At 39.4% G+C, this 21,996-nt stretch overlaps 1 protein-coding gene across 1 annotated transcript in view; it reads left to right on the forward strand.

The window, feature by feature from the left end:
- Positions 1-1,428: 1,428 nt before the first annotated feature.
- LOC107570880 (L3MBTL histone methyl-lysine binding protein 3) overlaps positions 1,429-21,996 on the forward strand; it is a 63,042-nt gene continuing 42,474 nt past the window's right edge. The window contains exons 1-4 of the mRNA XM_016257163.1: positions 1,429-1,741; positions 10,226-10,337; positions 12,169-12,316; positions 18,425-18,536. Of these exons, the coding sequence (XP_016112649.1) occupies positions 1,640-1,741; positions 10,226-10,337; positions 12,169-12,316; positions 18,425-18,536 (474 nt within the window). The 5' untranslated portion in view covers positions 1,429-1,639. The remainder of the gene's footprint in view (positions 1,742-10,225; positions 10,338-12,168; positions 12,317-18,424; positions 18,537-21,996) is intronic.

Here is a 21,996-nt window from a genome sequence, read left to right on the forward strand (position 1 = left end):
GCCTCGCGTGCCTTGCAAAATCAGAGAGGACAGAGAATCTGTTCTGTTAGTGGCACCGAAATGGCCCAATCAGCCGTGGTTCCCAGAACTGGTGAAGATGCTGGTGATAGTGGTCGTAAACCATCCACATTGAAAGTGTATGTGCGTGTATGTGCGCTCGTCGATAATCGCCCAATCGGCAGAAATGACCTGATCATACGATTTTTGAAAGGAGCAAGAAGGCTGAACCCTCCTCGCCCTTCCACCCTGCCTACTTGGGATTTGGCGCTTATGCTTGACGCTCTCACGGGACCCCCGTTTGAGCCCATACAATCAACGAGCTTGCGCACGCTCTCTCTCAAGACAGCGCTCCTGCTCGCGCTGGCCTTTGTTAAGCGAGTTGGTGACCTGCAGGCACTGTCAATTGACGACTCATGTATTGAATTCAGGCTCTCGGAGCAGCTATTTGTATGCTTTGGAGGGCGCACAAAAGGCCTGCCTGTGTCCAAGCAAAGGCTGTCACACTGGATCATCGACGCAATTGCTTTGGCTTATGGCTCTAAGGGCATGGAATGTCCAATAGTCAAGTCAAGTCAAGTCACCTTTATTTATATAGCGCTTTTAACAATACAGATTGTGTCAAAGCAACTGAACAGCATTAATTAGGAAAATAGTGTCAATAATGCAAAGTGACAATAGTAAACACTCATTTTTCAGTTAAAGACAGTTCATCATTGAATTCAGTGATGTCAACATCCAGCTCAGTTTAAATAATATCTTTGCAATCATGTCAACGATATCGCCGGAAATGAAGTGTCCCCAACTAAGCAAGCCAGAGGCGACAGCGGCAAGGAACCAAAACTCCATCAGTGACAGAATGGAGAAAAAACCTTGGGAGAAACCAGGCTCAGGCGGGGGGCCAGTTCTCCTCTGACCAGACAATCTGAAATTTTCTTCTAAAATGACCTATGTTTAGGTTCAGTAATTTCACTTTAACGGTAATGAGTAGGTTCTTTTCATTGCATTAAAGTGAAATAACTGAACTTAAACACAGGAGCCTGAGAAAAATTTTCATTTTAGAAGAAAATTTCAGATGACACTTAGAGGCTTTTGCATCTGAACTCTTTATTTTTTTTAGATAAAGCTTTCTAATTGTTCTTTGTTATTTGAAATAACTTAAAAATAGAGTGTTTTAAATGATTTTACATTAGTATATGGATGAATCTGATCAGTCAAGAATATATCTGGGCCATAATTACCCCAAAAACTAAAGAAAAATAAATTTAATGCTGATTTAATTGTCATTAAGATAACATGTTACAATGCAATTATCTAAAAAAAAAGGCTTAAATTTGTATGCAAAACAAAATTCTTCTTTTTTTTTTAATTTTGGTGTGTTATGGATTCTGATTCAGATTGTGCATGCTGAAATTACATGCATGTTTACATGCACATACAAACCTTAACTAAATCAGAATTTTACTTTGTTTCTCTGTAGTAAAAACACACAAAGTGTGTATAGATGAAGTACAAAGAGCACAGAAGAGTTTCAGTGTGGTTTGTAATGACCTTCAGTGGTATATTTTGAATAAGGCTCATATATCTGGCGGTTGTGTGGGTTATTATGCGTTGTTTTTCAGATTAGCTGTGTGCGGGTGTGATGGAGTCGTCAGGCCCGAGCACAGCCGCTCCAGAGTTTGACGTGTACGGGGCGATGGACTGGAAAGACGGAGTAGGAACACTGCCTGGCAGCGAGCTCAAGGTTAGCAAATACATATAGGTCTTTATTACACTGCAAAAAATGGTTCCCTTTCGATTTGGTCACTTCTGCATTGCTTTGAGAATATCCCTTCCTCCAAATACTACTGTGCAGAGCCAATCGAATATTCTGATGGCCATGAATTGTGTGTCTTCTGCCTGGGTGGCACGCAGAGGCGGCACTTGGGGGGTCGGACTACCCCCAATTGCGGAGATATGTGCCTCTGGACTCTCAGGCTCCAAGTGGCCATCGTCTAAGGCGAGTTCAACTAGCCCTGCCGCTCTCTTCCTCTGCAGCCTGTTTCGAGCCAAGGAGGAAAGTGCCGCGAGCTTCTGATGTGGATCTGTCAGGGTTAGGTGACGAGCCCGCACGCTCCTCACCCCCCTGCTGCAGGTCCCCTTCCAGTGCGCTTCATGACCGCTGATCTCCGCCCCTCCCCGGTGCTCAAGATGTGGTGTCCTTCGGTGCCATGGAGAGCGCTGAAGAGGAGGATGATGCATTTCGGTGGCAAGAGAGCGAAGTGGTCCAACAGCCTGATAGATTACACTGTGCCCAATGGCAGCGACGTGGTGTGATGTCAAGCTTCTACGTGTCCTGTCCAAGGCAGTTGATGAGCTCTGTTTGGAGTGGGCGCCTCCTGCCGAGCCAGCCAGAAGCTGTCTGGATGAGAGGCACCTCCAGTCGGACCACGGCCAAAAGGACACCCCGCGGAGGCCCGGGCCCTTTTTCCCCCGAGGTGCACGCTGAGATAGCGAAGTCATGGAACGCACCGCTCACCAGTCGAGTGCACAACCCGGGTTCCTTCCTCCTGTCTTCTGTGGACGGCGCTGAGCAAGTGGGGTATGTTCAACTCCCCTGGCCCTGGCCCTCAGAGCGATGAAGGTAACAGCTCGAGTGATCGGCCGCAACATGGGAAATCTTGTGGTACTAGATTGTCACCTGTGACTTACTCTGACCGATTTAAAGGACTCAAGGAGTTAAAAACGGCCCTTCTGGACGCACCCGTGAATCCCTCAAGTGCAGAAACAGTCGAAGGCCATTAGCCACGTCCTGCCAAAGCTCGCCGGCGCAAACCCTCCTGCGCGTTCCCACTCCTCCTCAGCGCAGCGCGTGGGAAGACCGCATACCTCTTCTGCTGCAGTTCGGCGTGAACATGAGCCGGCGGTGAGGCCAAGACAGCCGAGGCCCAAGCGCTGTCAGGGCTCGAAGAGCAAGAGGCCCCGCCCTGACAGAGATGGCAGGCCACCAGCACCAGAATCAAAGCCGCGTTCCTGACGCTGTCTCTCGGAGGAGGAAAGCTGCACCCAGCACCGAAGATGAGCCACTGAAGAAGTCTGCTCGCTCCGCTGTGTGTGTTCACCATGCCCCCCTGCCTGTTGCGGGTGGCGAAAGCAATTGTCATGTTTGTGTTTTGACTTTTCCACTATGCCGTGGAAAAGTCGAAAAACACACCTCAATAACAGAGCAATTTTCCTCCTCTCGCTTCTCTCTCCCCATCACTCACTCTCACACTCGTGTGGTATTAAACTCCCCGCCCCCCAACGGCGAGTTATTCCTCACGGCTTCGCCCGCTGTCACAATTCACAGAAGCGTGGCAGGCACTGCCAGGGGTATCAGAGTGGTTTATGAAATCAATAAAGAATGACTACACGCTTCAGTTCTTCCGCAGGCCGCCCTGTTTCAACGGTGTGTTAATGTCCACTGTACGGGAGCAGAATGCCTCAGTTCTGTGAAAGGAAATACACAGCCTCCTCGCAAAACGAGCTGTAGAGACAGTGCCCCTTGCAGATCGAGAGAGCGGCTTCTACAGTCGTTATTTTCTGGTACCAAAGAAAGACAGTGGACTCTGCCCAGTCTTGGACCTGAGACCACTGAATCGCGCTGAGACAAATCTTCTCACCACATCAGACCGAGAGATTGGTTTATCTCTGTGGATTTAAAGGATGCTTATTTTCACATTCAGGTAGCCCCTCGCCACAGGCGTTTCCTGAGATTTGCATTCGAGGGGGTAGCGTACCAATTCACGGTCCTACCTTTCGGTTTATCCCTGGTGCATGGATGCTGCTCTCTCTCCTCTGAAGCAGAGCGGAATGCACATCCTGAACTACCTTGATGATTGGCTAGTTTTAGCCCAATCAGAGAGAGCGCTGTTCAGCGACAAGCTCAGTCTCCTCGCTCATCTTCAGAGCTTAGGGCTTACTGTGAATATGCAAAAGAGCATACTGGTACAGAGCCAGAACATCTCCTTTTTAGGAGTGGAGCTGAATTCAATCAATATGTGAGCGCGTCTGTCTGAGGAGTGCTCAAAAATACTGATCAGCTCTTTCGCAGTCTTCAAGTTGGGGCACTCTCCCCCACTGAAATGCTTTCAGAGGACGCTCGGCCAGATGGATGCCGCCTCGACAGTGTGCAAACTAGGGCTCCTACATATGCGACCGCTCCAGCTCTGGCTAAAGGGCCGGGTGCCACAGAGCGCATGGCACACGGGCACCTTGCGCATCAAAGTGACTCTATATCGCCGATGTGTTCCTATTGGTCAAGTGATAAGGAGAAAGACTGTTACGACAGATGCATCGAGCAGGGGCTGGGGAGCCATATGTGACTGCAGACCAGCCTTTGGGACATGGTCAGAAACAGAGAAGTTGTGGCAAATAAACTGTCTGGAGCTCCTTGCTGTACACCAAGCGCTCAAGTGCTTTCTCCTTGACATTCTCTACCGTCACGTTCTCATCAGGACGGACAGCGTGACAGTGGTAGTGTTTATAAATCGCCAAGGGGGGTGTGAGCTCGCGGCCGCTGCTGCGGCTGGTGAGAGACCTTCTTCTGTGCTCTCCCCCCTGGGAGTGGATACACTAGCTCACAGCTGGCTGAAAGTACGCAAGTATGCCTTTCCTCCAGTGAAACTTCTGCCTCGCGTGCCTTGCAAAATCAGAGAGGACAGAGAATCTGTTCTGTTAGTGGCACCGAAATGGCCCAATCAGCCGTGGTTCCCAGAACTGGTGAAGATGCTGGTGATAGTGGTCGTAAACCATCCACATTGAAAGTGTATGTGCGTGTATGTGCGCTCGTCGATAATCGCCCAATCGGCAGAAATGACCTGATCATACGATTTTTGAAAGGAGCAAGAAGGCTGAACCCTCCTCGCCCTTCCACCCTGCCTACTTGGGATTTGGCGCTTATGCTTGACGCTCTCACGGGACCCCCGTTTGAGCCCATACAATCAACGAGCTTGCGCACGCTCTCTCTCAAGACAGCGCTCCTGCTCGCGCTGGCCTTTGTTAAGCGAGTTGGTGACCTGCAGGCACTGTCAATTGACGACTCATGTATTGAATTCAGGCTCTCGGAGCAGCTATTTGTATGCTTTGGAGGGCGCACAAAAGGCCTGCCTGTGTCCAAGCAAAGGCTGTCACACTGGATCATCGACGCAATTGCTTTGGCTTATGGCTCTAAGGGCATGGAATGTCCAATAGTCAAGTCAAGTCAAGTCACCTTTATTTATATAGCGCTTTTAACAATACAGATTGTGTCAAAGCAACTGAACAGCATTAATTAGGAAAATAGTGTCAATAATGCAAAGTGACAATAGTAAACACTCATTTTTCAGTTAAAGACAGTTCATCATTGAATTCAGTGATGTCAACATCCAGCTCAGTTTAAATAATATCTTTGCAATCATGTCAACGATATCGCCGGAAATGAAGTGTCCCCAACTAAGCAAGCCAGAGGCGACAGCGGCAAGGAACCAAAACTCCATCGGTGACAGAATGGAGAAAAAACCTTGGGAGAAACCAGGCTCAGTCGGGGAGCCAGTTCTCCTCTGACCAGACGAACCAGCAGAACGGAAAAATCAATATAAGAAAAAAATGGGACGACAAAGAATTAACTTGACGGAGCTCAAACTCAAACTACACGGCAGCAACAAACAGGAAGTGACGTGTAGGGGTTTGGGCCCACTCAACCCGTGGACTCGCGTCCTCGTGGGCCTGGGCAAATGGCATATCTATTCAGGACATTTACATGGTGGCAGGCTGTTCGTCACCCAGCACTTTCGCAAGGTTTTATAACCTAGATGTGTTGTCGATTACCTCACATGTGCTGTCAGTGCGAGCAGCGCACAAGCCTACTCAGCCTCAGTTATGATCTGAGCTGCTTGCCTCAGTGGTCTCGACCAGGTCGTATACACCCCTGTACTGACGTACCACCAAATCAATGCTGTCCCTATCAGCTTGTCACATTGTTATGATATTGTTTATCACATCTTTTAGGACATGATCACCGTCATACTCTGCTTTTTTGAGCACCGGTATGGCCATTGCATCATAACACATTATTTAATTGAAATGAAACAAACTTCAACTAATCTATATGTGATGGCGCCAGAGCTGCCACCATTTCACATTCTCTGTTTCACCGGTGTTAACTCCGCCCCTGGTGTGACATAAAGTGTGACGTTTACATGGTTTCGACTAGGTCCTGTAGACTGGGCTGTGTTTACCAAGGGTGCCAATATCATTGTCACTCTCATTACAGTTGCGTACGTGAAACTTGACATACTTAGTCGAGCCAGGATCCATCGCTATGACACGGTGGGATTTTATATGTTCCCAAAGCAATGTAGAAGTAACCGAATCGAAAGGGAAAGCTCTCGGTTACTCACGTAACCTCGGTCCCCTGAGATGAGGGAACGAGACATTGCTCTCATTGCCGTGTCACCTAGCTCAGGATCTTAGAATGCCAAGTTGCTTCAGTCAAGATTCTGAATGGATGCCATACAAGCACTGTCTTATATAGAGTGGGAGCCCCTCATATTTCACACGCTTGAATGCCATTAGCCAGTTTCACTAGCGTGATTCAATAAGGCTTCAGTAGTATTTGGAGGAAGGGATATTCCCAAAGCAATGTCTCATTCCCTCATCTCAGGGAACCGAGGTTACATGAGTAACTGAGCGTGTTTTCTTACTTAGTATTTTTGTCTTGTTTTCTATCAGGGGTGTGCCGATATTCAGTATCGGTATCGCTCCGATACTGGCATTTTCTGCCGGATCAGGTATCTATAAGACGAGACCGATCCAAATCCGATATTCTGCGTAAACATTATATAGCACCATAATGTTTCCGTGCACTATATTCCAAGTGTTCTGAAGCCGTTCCACAGTTTAATGTGAGATACAGATGAATATTTAAGTCAAGTCCACGTAAACTCTTCTCTCCGCCTCGGCTGTCTGTCACCCTCCATTCAGTGTTCAAACTGCGTGTTGCGTTTAATTACGACAGTCAAGATGATGAAACTCTCCAAGATGATTCAATGTTCCTAATATTATACTTGATCCTAAATAAAGATAAATGGTTTTGCATAAAAGGACTTTATCTTGCTGGAGTTTCGTTTTGTTTCTAAATCATGTTCATTTCTACTGTGTTAGATCACAACACTGGAGTAGAGAGCACTGTGAATAGTTCTTCACGAGCACAGTAACTGAGATTTAAAACTGTTAAAAGAAAAGGCTCAATAAACTATCACACAGATTTAATACACTATGCATCAATATCTCTTTCCTTTGTTCTTTGAACTTTTCTATGCAGAGTGCTGTGCCTGCTGTGACTCCATGTTGCTTCAAGCGCATTATTCTGTGCACGGGATGTGCATAAGCGCTTTGTGCCACTCTGTATTGGAGCCTTTTGTATCATAATACTTTTGCACAGTTACAGATTATTAATAGCCTTTTTTGTTAATCTTATCTATCATATGTTGCTGCCTCATTACTGTGCTATACATTTAAAGAAATGACTTTTAATTTTATAGTAGGCCCTATGTATTTATATAGAAATATATAACTTTTTTCATGAATGTATTTGAGAACCATACAAAGAGTTTAGTTCAACACTTATTCACTTTTATTTGTTCCCCACTAAATAATGTTTTTTTGCACTAAAAGTTTAGATTTTATAAAATTATTGTACACTCATGATTTTTCTAGAGTAACTTTTGCTACTGAATTATCTACTAAACTAGTTTATAATAGTATTTTGTCATAGATTATGATTATATATATTTTTTCAGTTTGTTATTAAATTGAAAGAAATTGTCTATATTTAGTAGATTAAACGATAGTTGAGTGACGATCAGTTCAACACACATTTAGGTATAGAAATTCAAAACTGATTAAAAAAATAACTGGGCAGGTATCGGATTGATATCGGTATCGGCCGATACTCAGAATTTTTGGTATCGGATCGGGATCGGTTCTGAAAAAGTGGTATCGAGCCACCCCTATTTTCTAGTACAAATATCTAAACATTCTTGAATCAAGATGCATTTACTTGACAGGTAAAATGACTTAAGATTTTAAGGGTCAACATTTTGTTAGTTTTTTCTTAAAATGAGCAAAAATATCTGCCAATGGGGTAAGAAAAATAATCTTGTTTAGCCTTTGAATAAAGATTAATTTTCTTACCCCATTGGCAGATATTTGTGCTCATTTTAAGAAAAAACTAACATTTTGATCCTTTTTTTTTTTTAAAAACAAGACTTAAAATCTTAAGTAATTTTACTTGTCAAGTAAATGCTTTTTGATTCAAGAAAAATACTACATAAGAAAACACTTTTTGCAGTGCATATTCATTCCCTCATCTCAGGGAACCGAGGTTACATGAGTAACTGAGCGTGTTTTCTTACTTAGTATTTTTGTCTTGTTTTCTATCAGGGGTGTGCCGATATTCAGTATCGGTATCGCTCCGATACTGGCATTTTCTGCCGGATCAGGTATCTATAAGACGAGACCGATCCAAATCCGATATTCTGCGTAAACATTATATAGCACCATAATGTTTCCGTGCACTATATTCCAAGTGTTCTGAAGCCGTTCCACAGTTTAATGTGAGATACAGATGAATATTTAAGTCAAGTCCACGTAAACTCTTCTCTCCGCCTCGGCTGTCTGTCACCCTCCATTCAGTGTTCAAACTGCGTGTTGCGTTTAATTACGACAGTCAAGATGATGAAACTCTCCAAGATGATTCAATGTTCCTAATATTATACTTGATCCTAAATAAAGATAAATGGTTTTGCATAAAAGGATTTTATCTTGCTGGAGTTTCGTTTTGTTTCTAAATCATGTTCATTTCTACTGTGTTAGATCACAACACTGGAGTAGAGAGCACTGTGAATAGTTCTTCACGAGCACAGTAACTGAGATTTAAAACTGTTAAAAGAAAAGGCTCAATAAACTATCACACAGATTTAATACACTATGCATCAATATCTCTTTCCTTTGTTCTTTGAACTTTTCTATGCAGAGTGCTGTGCCTGCTGTGACTCCATGTTGCTTCAAGCGCATTATTCTGTGCACGGGATGTGCATAAGCGCTTTGTGCCACTCTGTATTGGAGCCTTTTGTATCATAATACTTTTGCACAGTTACAGATTATTAATAGCCTTTTTTGTTAATCTTATCTATCATATGTTGCTGCCTCATTACTGTGCTATACATTTAAAGAAATGACTTTTAATTTTATAGTAGGCCCTATGTATTTATATAGAAATATATAACTTTTTTCATGAATGTATTTGAGAACCATACAAAGAGTTTAGTTCAACACTTATTCACTTTTATTTGTTCCCCACTAAATAATGTTTTTTTGCACTAAAAGTTTAGATTTTATAAAATTATTGTACACTCATGATTTTTCTAGAGTAACTTTTGCTACTGAATTATCTACTAAACTAGTTTATAATAGTATTTTGTCATAGATTATGATTATATATATTTTTTCAGTTTGTTATTAAATTGAAAGAAATTGTCTATATTTAGTAGATTAAACGATAGTTGAGTGACGATCAGTTCAACACACATTTAGGTATAGAAATTCAAAACTGATTAAAAAAATAACTGGGCAGGTATCGGATTGATATCGGTATCGGCCGATACTCAGAATTTTTGGTATCGGATCGGGATCGGTTCTGAAAAAGTGGTATCGAGCCACCCCTATTTTCTAGTACAAATATCTAAACATTCTTGAATCAAGATGCATTTACTTGACAGGTAAAATGACTTAAGATTTTAAGGGTCAACATTTTGTTAGTTTTTTCTTAAAATGAGCAAAAATATCTGCCAATGGGGTAAGAAAATTAATCTTTATTCAAAGGCTAAACAAGATTATTTTTCTTACCCCATTGGCAGATATTTGTGCTCATTTTAAGAAAAAACTAACATTTTGATCCTTTTTTTTTTTTAAAAACAAGACTTAAAATCTTAAGTAATTTTACTTGTCAAGTAAATGCTTTTTGATTCAAGAAAAATACTACATAAGAAAACACTTTTTGCAGTGCATATATAAACACAAGGCTGAATATGAACCTAAACGTGACCGGTTTACTGCATTAAATCTTTATGATGTTTTAATGATGGTCATCTGGTGGGAGTGTGTAGGTTAGTTGTGTACATTCAGCATTGCAGACAGTGTGCAAGCGTCTCCATTATGTGTGTTTTAGTTCCGGGTGAATGAGTTTGGGGTCCTGGAGGTCATAACGGACGAGATGGAGGAGGAGAGGGGCAAGAAAGCTCACGCCACCACCACATGGAGCGTCCCCACTGCACAAGAGGGTAAACACAATCATACGCTCATGTTTGGGTTTAGAACTGCCCCTTCCCTCTGCTTACAGTTTCTAGCTAGTTCTACTCAACATCCCATAGACATAAACTGGAGATTTCTGTGATTTTTCACTTCATTGTGCTCATAAAGTGGTAAAAATGGTTGGATATTATTCTAACTCAGACTGCTTCGGAAATTATTGGTTGTGATCTTCCCACTATAGATGAGATCTATGTCTCACGTTTGCAGAAAAAAAGGTCTAACAATCCTGAAAGATCCCTTACATCCAGCCAGACAACTCTTTATTCCTCTTCCTTCAGACAGACGCCTTAGAGCAATTAAAACTAAGTCTACATGTTTTCTGAACAGCACTTTTTGTGGGATTGTGCATGCTCTTAATTCCTCTGGTATCTGTGCATCTACATTTCACTCTTTGTAATGGATATGACATATATTTATAGATGTATTTATGTATATTGTTATTATTATTGTTGAACGTTGATGAGCTCACCAAGCAAATTCCGAACAACTAGGTTGTTATGGTAATAAATAAATAAGTGGGCTGAAATGAAATGAATTTTTCTATCTGCCATTTTTTCTTAATTACACAGTAACATAATTGAACAGCAGAGACTGTGAATCAGAATGGAGTCAAATGAAAAGAGAAAAGCCTCATTTTCACTGTGATTACAGCTGATCATGTGCAAGTGAACAGATGCAGCCATTCACTACGATACTGTCACAATACAATCACCTGAAATAATGTTCAGTTAAAGTAAAAATACAAAAACCTGCTATTGCTACTACTTATGCCTGGTGTAAACCATATAAATGAGTTTTGTTGTTAGAAATAAATGTATTTTGGTTGATTCGGTGACGTTAAATAATATTTTTGACTTGAATAATACAATTTTTTTCAGTGTATAACTATGATGCTACATGCATGTAAAATAAAATAAAAAAATGAGTTTACTTGCAGTATAACAACTATTAAACTAGTAGTTTACTGTGAGAGCACACAAAGTGGTCTTTCATAAACAAGTACAATATATATAACAAGTAAAATAACAGTATACTTCTAAGTTCATCTGTAAATTGTTAATAAAAAATGTTAAGCAAATTTTACAAAATTTTACTTGCTGTTTCTTTGTAAGATTTATTAGCAAGATACAAAAGAAAGATGTAGATGTAAAGTAGCACTACTTGCAGATGTAAAATTACACTTATATTTTAATGGGCTTGCTTATTACTAATATTGAAATAGTACCCAACTACTTTCTATTCTATCTGTTTTCTTTTTATTTATTATATAATTTAAAAAAACCTTGCTATGTGTACTGCATTAAGCTAACTGAGACTTGTTATAGAACTTGCATATCATTGCTCTTTTGTTGATTTTGATTGCTTCCATTGTCCTCATTTCTCGCTTTGGATAAAAGCATCTACTAAATGTAAATGTGTACTACTAGTATGCTAATGCTAAGATAATTACTACATAAAGGGAATTGGAAAGTATGCTTGAACTTTTAAGTTTGTTTAGCAAAATGAACGTATAAACTTCTTTTTTGTAAGAGTAGTGACACTGACTGACCGTGGAGCAGATGATGATATCTCTGATGTCCTGCATGCTCATCTGGGAATGAAAGCAGGAACATCTTAAGATTCAGTAAACCTTCAGTCACTTTTATAAGTGCCAGGCAACAAGGTTTAGTGTATAATGGCATTTTAAATCGATCCAGAGACTTACATTTGAAAAGAGCACAGGCTTGTCTGATATTGCAGGTGATGATTGGTTATTGATCGATTGATTATTTCATCAAAATGTGTGTTGATTTTCCTCAGCTCTCTCTGAGGGGCCAGTCTCAAAGGAGACGGCGTGGGCTCAGCGAGGCCTGGTGTGTGTCCGCTGTAACAGGAAGGGCTCCGTGGTGGACTTCCTGTCTGACGGGCTTCACTGCAGCGAGCGCTGTCTGCAGCAGGAGCAGCAAGAGTAAGTCCTGCACTGCACTGGGGCATCACTATCACCACTGATCATCCGTAGTCAGTGGTCCAAATGTAAAACAAATTCAGGGGGGGGGGGGTTGTCCTGAAGCTAATTTTACACAATGATTACAAAATTTATTGAAAAAATTGCCTTATTACATTAACTTTTATTTATCAGCTTTTTTCCTTCTGGGGCCTGAAATGAAGGAATTTTGGTCAATATTGATAATTAAAGTATATTTTGCTGAATGTGATTTTATGCTGGCACTTTGGCTGGTTAGGCCTGCCATGCATAAATAAAGATGACAATAAAACCACCCGTAGATGGAAGCAAGTCCCTGTTTTAATAAAGGATTTATTGAATCATTCAAATCAAATGATTTGTTCAAAACCGCTGATTCAATTAGAAACTGAATGAATGGACCGTTGAATCACTGGCTCACTCGATTCGTTCAAAAACAGATTCATTCAAGAAACGAAACACCGTGTATAACATTAATAGCACATTTGTGCTCGTGCACATGTGCTGATATTCAGAAAAGTATATTGCTTGTGCAAAGAATATAAAAACATAAAGACTCATACATGGGTATTTTATGTTTCATTGCTGAAGTTATAAGGGCATTCTAACGGCATTCTAAGAGGCTTTGTGAATGCTTTTGGACTCTCAAGACATGTTTGTATTTTTGAAAAGTCAGATATTGTCAGCTCTCCTATCATCTCTCAGTCCCTCACAGTCACACATACAGCATAACATACATTATGTCATGGGATGATTTCAAATTCTAATCAAGGAAAAATCATACCTTCTGTTGTCTTTTTTTTTTAAAGAACTTCAAAAGTTGTGCTTGAACCATTTTGCACGAAATAGGACAATAACTTGCTTCAGCTTGTGCGCAGCTTGTTACAGTACCGAGTTCTGATTGGCCTATCACTGATTATTTAGTTCGTAAATTAGTAGAGAAATAAGTAGAGTTAAGTAGAGAATTTTGTGCATGATAAGTTTTACATAATACACAACATTAATAATCCAAAGGGGATGGTGGTTTTACAGAGGGGGATGTTTTTTGTCATTTTTTTCAGCCAGGGGGATGCCATCCCCCCGCATCCCCCTCCATTCGAGCCCTGTCCGTAGTGTAAGTCACGAGCTGAAGAAGTGTTAAATGTGTAGAAAGTGTTCACGTCGAGCGTGTGTGTCGTCCTGCAGCGTTTGAACGATTCCTCAGATCACGTGTTGGGGTAACGCGTTACGAGTAACGAGAGTTACGCAATCAGATTACTTTAATTCGAGCCCTGTCCGTAGTGTAAGTGACGAGCTGAAGAAGTGTTAAATGTGTAGAAAGTGTTCACGTCGAGCGTGTGTGTCGTCCTGCAGCGTTTGAACGATTCCTCAGATCACGTGTTGGGGGTAACGCGTTACGAGTAACGAGAGTTACGCAATCAGATTACTTTTCCAAGTAACTAATAAAATAATGCATTACTTTTAATTTTTAAAGAAATATCTGAGTTACTTTTTTCGCAAAAAAGTAATGCAAGTTACTTTGTCTTCCCATTTATTCACTGACGCCTCTCCTGTCCCCGTGATGAGAGAAATCGGGAGTGAGTTGCAAAGGCACTTCCTCCTGAGGCTTATTCATTTCACTTTTGGTGTGAAAGGGCCTTTACAGTTGCCACAAATATAACTTTTGTGTTTTTTGTTATAGAAACAAACAAACAAATAAGCAAGCCCAACCCGACGAGTAACGCTAAAATGTTACTTTCCATGAAAAGTAACTAAGTAACGCAATTAGTTACATGTTACACCAGTTACACTACTCTTGCTCTAAACAGTCACTTATTTTATTCTGGTGACACTGTGAAAACAGTGATTTATGTGAAAGAACAGACGCTAGTGATATTAATGCTGCTCTGTCAAAGATTATTTAATGCAAAAGCTTGTATTATACTCTTCCTTTTAGCTTGCTATTATTATTTGACTTGCTTCCGAAGGAGACTGAGGCTGGTGTTCAAATGTATAAACGTGGCGTGTGTGACCTCCATGATAGCGTTTCGTATTCGCCGTCCCTCTCACAGTGTGTGCAGGTTTCAGTTCAGGGTTTCTGAGGGTCTTAAAAAGTCTCAAGTTGCCCTTTCACAAATGAAGGCCCTTAAAAAGGTCTTAAATCGGAGCAGAAAGTCTTAAATGTAAAAACAATAAATGCATTGCATGCATTGCTAAAAATGTATATCTTTTTCAGTCTTTGTTTTGTTTTCCCATACAAATATCTAAACATCCTTAATTCAAGATACATTTACTTAAAATGAAGATATGAAGTCTTGTTTTCTGAGAAATTGAACAAAATTAAGTGAATTTATGCCTAAAACAAGAACAAATATCTGTCAGTGGAGAATGAAAACTTGTTTTCCCTTTGAATGAAGTTGATTTTTCTGAGCCCACTGGCAGATATTTGTTCTTTTTTAATCATAAACCCTTTTTATTTTGGTCAGTTTCTCATAAAACAAGACTTCTGTCATTTTGCTTCTCAAGTAAACGTATATTGATTTAAGAATCTTTTTACGCTGGAAAACCAGACAGAAATACCGGGGAACAGCATCACTTTTTTGCAGTGTGATTTGCACTGAAGAGACATTAAAAGTTATTAGGGGCAGTAAAAGTTATTTCCATTTTCTAGTATTTGCCTTGAGCTATTTTTTGTAACATGATCTAAAAGGTAATGGTGATGTGTTGGAAGTTGTGTTTTTAGAAGTGTTGCTAAAACTCATTGTGTTTCTCCTCAGACATTTACATTTAGAGAAGAACATTCTGACATGTTTTCTTCCTTTTGTTACATTTTTACATCCTTTTTTTTTTTGGTTTTAAAAAAAGTCTCTAAAAAGTCTGTGCTTTCATAAAGCCTGCAGAAACAGAGAACTAGAAGTAGAAACAAATGAGACATGAGAAATATTTGAGAAAAACAGAGAATGTGGTGGAAGAAACATAGAATATCTCTTTATTGTCTTGCTGCAATCTCTAGCAAGACTCCATTACAGGAATATTGTATTGCTCAGTGGTTGCTCTTTCTAACCTCAGGAGATGTAGTGGTGGTTCTCATGTATTTCTCATTTCAGTCTCAACAGTGTCTCAGACCTCATTTTTGTCTAGGAGAAACATTTGAGATGTTAAAGAGATCTCACTTTTGATTTTTCTTTCCTGCTGTGGGTATGATCTTTGAGCCAGTTTGAGTAAAAGCATGCTTTCTCCTCATTCTGCCTCTGTTGTGCTCGGTCCCTTAATCGCTGCTTGCAGCTATATTGGATTCTATTACGTTTCAGTTGATCACCGTGAAGCTGCTTTGAAACAATTTGTATTGTATTAAGTGCTATAGAAATTAAGCTGAGTTGATTCATTGTTATCTGGCTGTAATAAAGTCACTGGTGTGGCAAATGATAATAATGAAGAAGCTTCCTGTGGATTTGATTGAAAGCTCAAATCACCCAGTGAATGGCATTGAAACCATGCATAAAATTGGCAACATTTTAAATGAGTTTTAACGTAGCAGTCTATTCAAGCCATGGGATAAAAGAATAACACATGTAATTCTGAGTTTATATTTCAAAATTCGGACTTGTTTCTTGCAATTCCGAGATTATATCTCACAATTCTGGTAAGAAAAATCAACTCGTCCTTCTTTCTTTTCAGTTTATAATCCCACACTTCTGGCTTTTTTTCCCCTCAGAATTGACAAACTCGCAATTGTTGACTTGAATAAAGTTATAAAGTCCGAACTTGGAGATATCAACTTGCATTAGCAAGAAAAAAAGTCAGAATTGTGAGATAAAATAGGTAAATGTTATGTAAAATGTTATAGGTTTAAATAGTATTTCATGCATGTATTTCAACTGTAGGGCTAATACAATATGTCCCCTATATGAATATTATATAGACCTATTGTTTAAATCAAATTTATGCTTTAAAAGTAGGGTATACATAGCAGGTTTCATCCATAGTCTGTCCGTTTAAACGTCTGCGTTTAGCTTCAAATGGCGTCTTTGACGACAGTGTTATATAAAAATTATTTGCATTCAGATTCTGACATCCAAAGGCACAGCAATACATTTTTTCTCTTATTCCATTGATTTGACCCGTTTCCCTCCACTCGTTCCCAGTGTTTTATTTCTATGCGTGCGCAGCTGCAAGTGACGTAACTGTGACGTCTACTCCAAATTGGTCTATTGTTATAGGTTTAAATAGTATTTCATGCATGTATTTCAACTGTAGGGCTAATACAATATGTCCCCTATATGAATATTATATAGACCTATTGTTTAAATCAAATTTATGCTTTAAAAGTAGGGTATACATAGCAGGTTTCATCCATAGTCTGTCCGTTTAAACGTCTGCGTTTAGCTTCAAATGGCGTCTTTGACGACAGTGTTATATAAAAATTATTTGCATTCAGATTCTGACATCCAAAGGCACAGCAATACATTTTTTCTCTTATTCCATTGATTTGACCCGTTTCCCTCCACTCGTTCCCAGTGTTTTATTTCTATGCGTGCGCAGCTGCAAGTGACGTAACTGTGACGTCTACTCCAAATTGGTCTATACTGAAGCTTAGCATGGAGCAGGTGTGTGCTTTATGGGATGAATGTATTTGTTGGTCTTGCTGACGACCGGTCGGTTCCTAAACATAGATGTGGTTTCAGACAATCTCTCTGATCATACAGTCAGTTTATTCAAGAATTGATGTAGTCAGTTAGCTTAAGTTTTCAGGGTGTGATTTGCACCAAATGTACGTAACACACTGTTATGTCATGAATATAGACTGCTGCTCAGCTTCATTAGCCATGTTCCTAAACATAGATGTGGTTTCAGACAATCTCTCTGATCATACAGTCAGTTTATTCAAGAATTGATGTAGTCAGTTAGCTTAATAAGTTTTCAGGGTGTGATTTGCACCAAATGTACGTAACACACTGTTATGTCATGAATATAGACTGCTGCTCAGCTTCATTAGCCAACTATTATTATTAAGATAAAAAAAAATAAGCTAACATTTTAATGAATAATTCTTGAATTCAGGAGGTGATGTTGGGGTTTATTTGTATGTGCTGTCTGTGCTATTTTAGTGGCAAATCTCCTGAATGAATTGAGGGAAATTCCTTCAAATCAGGTAAAGCACAAAATGAATGTTTGCACGGCACACAACTACACTACACAGTGTGTTAAAATGCTGAAAGTGCACCACATCTGGATATATACCCAGACCAGTCATAATGCTCCTTTCTGTCTTATAACCAGGTGTGCACCTAAGTGTTACACAGGTGCGCAACCAACATAAAGCCTCTACCACTAGTCATCAACATTTCATGATAAGATCCAGCATTTTTGCATTTTTAGAGTCTTGGTTGAATTTTAGTTGCAAATCAAGTCTAAAATGGCTTCATCATTAAGAATGGATTGAAAATGATGTACAAATCATGTTTCGCACATTATATGATGTTTACTAGCAAAAGTGTGTTTATGAATTAATAGCTTTCACAGATTTATATTATACAGGAAATGTATTTAACAAAATTATTATTTACTAACACAAAAATGACTAAACCCAGATATGAATCACAATTGTGGTGAGGCTGGCGATGCAGTTGCTGGCAAACAATCCGAACACACATCTGAAATGCATCATCTGAAAGCTGAATAAATACGCTCTCCATTGATGTATGGTTTGTTAGGAGAGGACAATATTTGGCTGAGATACAACTATTAGAAAATCTGGAATCTGAGGGTGCAAAAAAATCTAAATATTGAGAAAATCATCTTTAAAGTTGTTCAAATGAAGTTCTTAGCAATGCATATTACTAATCAAACATTAAGTTTTGATATATTTATGGTAGGATATTTACAAAATATCTTCATGGAACATGATCTTTACTTAATACCCCAGCGACTTAACACTGCTTTTGTGCTCCAGGGACACATTTGATATATTGTTCTTCAAACTATAGTTGCTCTATACATAAACATATGTTATAAAGGATCTTTAGAATAGCATTTCTATATCAGGCTGGTGTTGTAACAGAATCTCATTGTCAAAGCATGTAAATACGAGTATAATATCTTGTTATGGTGCAGAGAGCTGAAGAGAGAAGGCTGCAGAACAAACGGAGAGGCGCTCGGGAGGAAGAGACTCACTGAAGACATGGACAGCTCGATGGAGATCGCCGAGGAGGACGATGAAGACTACGTCAGTCTACTTACTTTTACTCTTCATCTTTTGTGCTCAGATTCCTCTGGCCAGTTTTATGGAGCAGGGATGTGTGGGAAAGACTGAAAAATGAGCTCACTGTGGCATGATAAAATGTTAACAGCCCCTAAAATGAAACGTCATTATTTTCTGGTTGCAGCATGAAAATACTTTGCTACATAGTGTTACACGAGTAAAGCTGTGAACATTTACCTTTGTGAACACTAGTTGTGGTACCTGTACACAAATCTCAAAACAGCATTTGCTCAGTGTTGATGAAGTGGAGAAAACAGGATTTTTTTCTTTACATTTTCAAACAGTGAAACGTACTTTATCAGGTTTCAAAAGGATTTAAAAAATCCCTTTCTTCAGCATAATTCGTTTTTGCCTTCTATCCAGCCTTAAAACGAGATTTGCTCTTGAAGCTAAAGATGTTGCATAAGATATCGACTTGTTTTCAGAGAATATATTGTTAAGTCTCACCTGTTTAAAACCAGATTACAGTACAGTAGTTTGCACATTTATACTGATCTGCTGATTTTTTTTTTGACGCCTTTATATTGTTATAGCATTTATTTAGTTAGCACATTTTTTTAAAGGTGAGCATTGGGTCTGATGTAGAATATCCAGTTAATAATAATCAGCAGATCGTTGCTCGTTTCAGCTCTAATACAGTGTGATGTTTATTATGTCAGAGATCGGGTTGGGAATCGAAAATCAATTCCAATTCCAGAATCGGATACATGATTCCGCCTATCGATTCCTGTGTGCACATCTTTTATTTTTAGGTGGTGAAAAGGGGCTGTTAAAAATTTATTTGTCTTTGAATCATTCGTTCAAGAGATTCATTCAGAAACACTGATTCATCCAGTAATGAAACAAGTCAATCTTGAGTGAGTCATTGAATCATTCCGTTCATAAATTCCATGAGAATTTGTTTGCTTGTCTAATGTTTTTTCTCCATTTAAAAATAAATAAATACATAAATAAAAAGTCTCAATTTATCCAGAATCGTGCAGCTCTATTGTGCTCTTAACAGCTCTTAATCGACTCCAGTTTTTATGTAGCTGGCTGATTTTTGTTCATGGTATTCAGCCGCAATTAAATGTTTTGCAAAAAGAGACCGAATAAAAATGTTTTAATCACATTTTTTTAATCTCATTGGAATTGATAAGAATCGGAATTGATAAGCAGAATTGGAATTGATAAAATGCAAACGATACCCAACCCTAGTCAGAGACTCTCGAGAGCTGATTACGCGAGAGCATGTGTTTGCTTTCTGCCAGATGAGATCACACACAGACTGATCTCATATGAAAAAGATGTCAGGATAAACGGTATGTTACTGTTCTGGAAGCCACTGCAGATTTTACATTAGATTCCTGTTTTGATGTGTGTGTGTGTGTGTGTGTGTGTGTGACTGACTGTGTGACTGACTGTGTGTGTGTGTGTGTGTGTGTGAGACTAGGGTGCAAAAAAATCTAAATATTGAGAAAATCATCTTTAAAGTTGTTCAAATGAAGTTCTTAGCAATGCATATTACTAATCAAACATTAAGTTTTGATATATTTATGGTAGGATATTTACAAAATATCTTCATGGAACATGATCTTTACTTAATACCCCAGCGACTTAACACTGCTTTTGTGCTCCAGGGACACATTTGATATATTGTTCTTCAAACTATAGTTGCTCTATACATAAACATATGTTATAAAGGATCTTTAGAATAGCATTTCTATATCAGGCTGGTGTTGTAACAGAATCTCATTGTCAAAGCATGTAAATACGAGTATAATATCTTGTTATGGTGCAGAGAGCTGAAGAGAGAAGGCTGCAGAACAAACGGAGAGGCGCTCGGGAGGAAGAGACTCACTGAAGACATGGACAGCTCGATGGAGATCGCCGAGGAGGACGATGAAGACTACGTCAGTCTACTTACTTTTACTCTTCATCTTTTGTGCTCAGATTCCTCTGGCCAGTTTTATGGAGCAGGGATGTGTGGGAAAGACTGAAAAATGAGCTCACTGTGGCATGATAAAATGTTAACAGCCCCTAAAATGAAACGTCATTATTTTCTGGTTGCAGCATGAAAAGACTTTGCTACATAGTGTTACACGAGTAAAGCTGTGAACATTTACCTTTGTGAACACTAGTTGTGGTACCTGTACACAAATCTCAAAACAGCATTTGCTCAGTGTTGATGAAGTGGAGAAAACAGGATTTTTTTCTTTACATTTTCAAACAGTGAAACGTACTTTATCAGGTTTCAAAAGGATTTAAAAAATCCCTTTCTTCAGCATAATTCGTTTTTGCCTTCTATCCAGCCTTAAAACGAGATTTGCTCTTGAAGCTAAAGATGTTGCATAAGATATCGACTTGTTTTCAGAGAATATATTGTTAAGTCTCACCTGTTTAAAACCAGATTACAGTACAGTAGTTTGCACATTTATACTGATCTGCTGATTTTTTTTTTGACGCTTTATATTGTTATAGCATTTATTTAGTTAGCACATTTTTTTAAAGGTGAGCATTGGGTCTGATGTAGAATATCCAGTTAATAATAATCAGCAGATCGTTGCTCGTTTCAGCTCTAATACAGTGTGATGTTTATTATGTCAGAGATCGGGTTGGGAATCGAAAATCAATTCCAATTCCAGAATCGGATACATGATTCCGCCTATCGATTCCTGTGTGCACATCTTTTATTTTTAGGTGGTGAAAAGGGGCTGTTAAAAATTTATTTGTCTTTGAATCATTCGTTCAAGAGATTCATTCAGAAACACTGATTCATCCAGTAATGAAACAAGTCAATCTTGAGTGAGTCATTGAATCATTCCGTTCATAAATTCCATGAGAATTTGTTTGCTTGTCTAATGTTTTTTCTCCATTTAAAAATAAATAAATACATAAATAAAAAGTCTCAATTTATCCAGAATCGTGCAGCTCTATTGTGCTCTTAACAGCTCTTAATCGACTCCAGTTTTTATGTAGCTGGCTGATTTTTGTTCATGGTATTCAGCCGCAATTAAATGTTTTGCAAAAAGAGACCGAATAAAAATGTTTTAATCACATTTTTTTAATCTCATTGGAATTGATAAGAATCGGAATTGATAAGCAGAATTGGAATTGATAAAATGCAAACGATACCCAACCCTAGTCAGAGACTCTCGAGAGCTGATTACGCGAGAGCATGTGTTTGCTTTCTGCCAGATGAGATCACACACAGACTGATCTCATATGAAAAAGATGTCAGGATAAACGGTATGTTACTGTTCTGGAAGCCACTGCAGATTTTACATTAGATTCCTGTTTTGATGTGTGTGTGTGTGTGTGTGTGTGTGTGACTGACTGTGTGACTGACTGTGTGTGTGTGTGTGTGTGTGTGAGACTGACTGTGTGTGTGTGTGTGTGTGTGTGTGTGACTGTCTGTGTGTGTGTGTGTGTGTGTGTGTGTGTG

This window comes from Sinocyclocheilus grahami, unplaced genomic scaffold, assembly GCF_001515645.1.
Source record: "Sinocyclocheilus grahami isolate Dianchi unplaced genomic scaffold, SAMN03320097.WGS_v1.1 scaffold1517.1, whole genome shotgun sequence".
In the NCBI taxonomy this organism is placed as follows: Eukaryota; Metazoa; Chordata; class Actinopteri; order Cypriniformes; family Cyprinidae; genus Sinocyclocheilus; species Sinocyclocheilus grahami.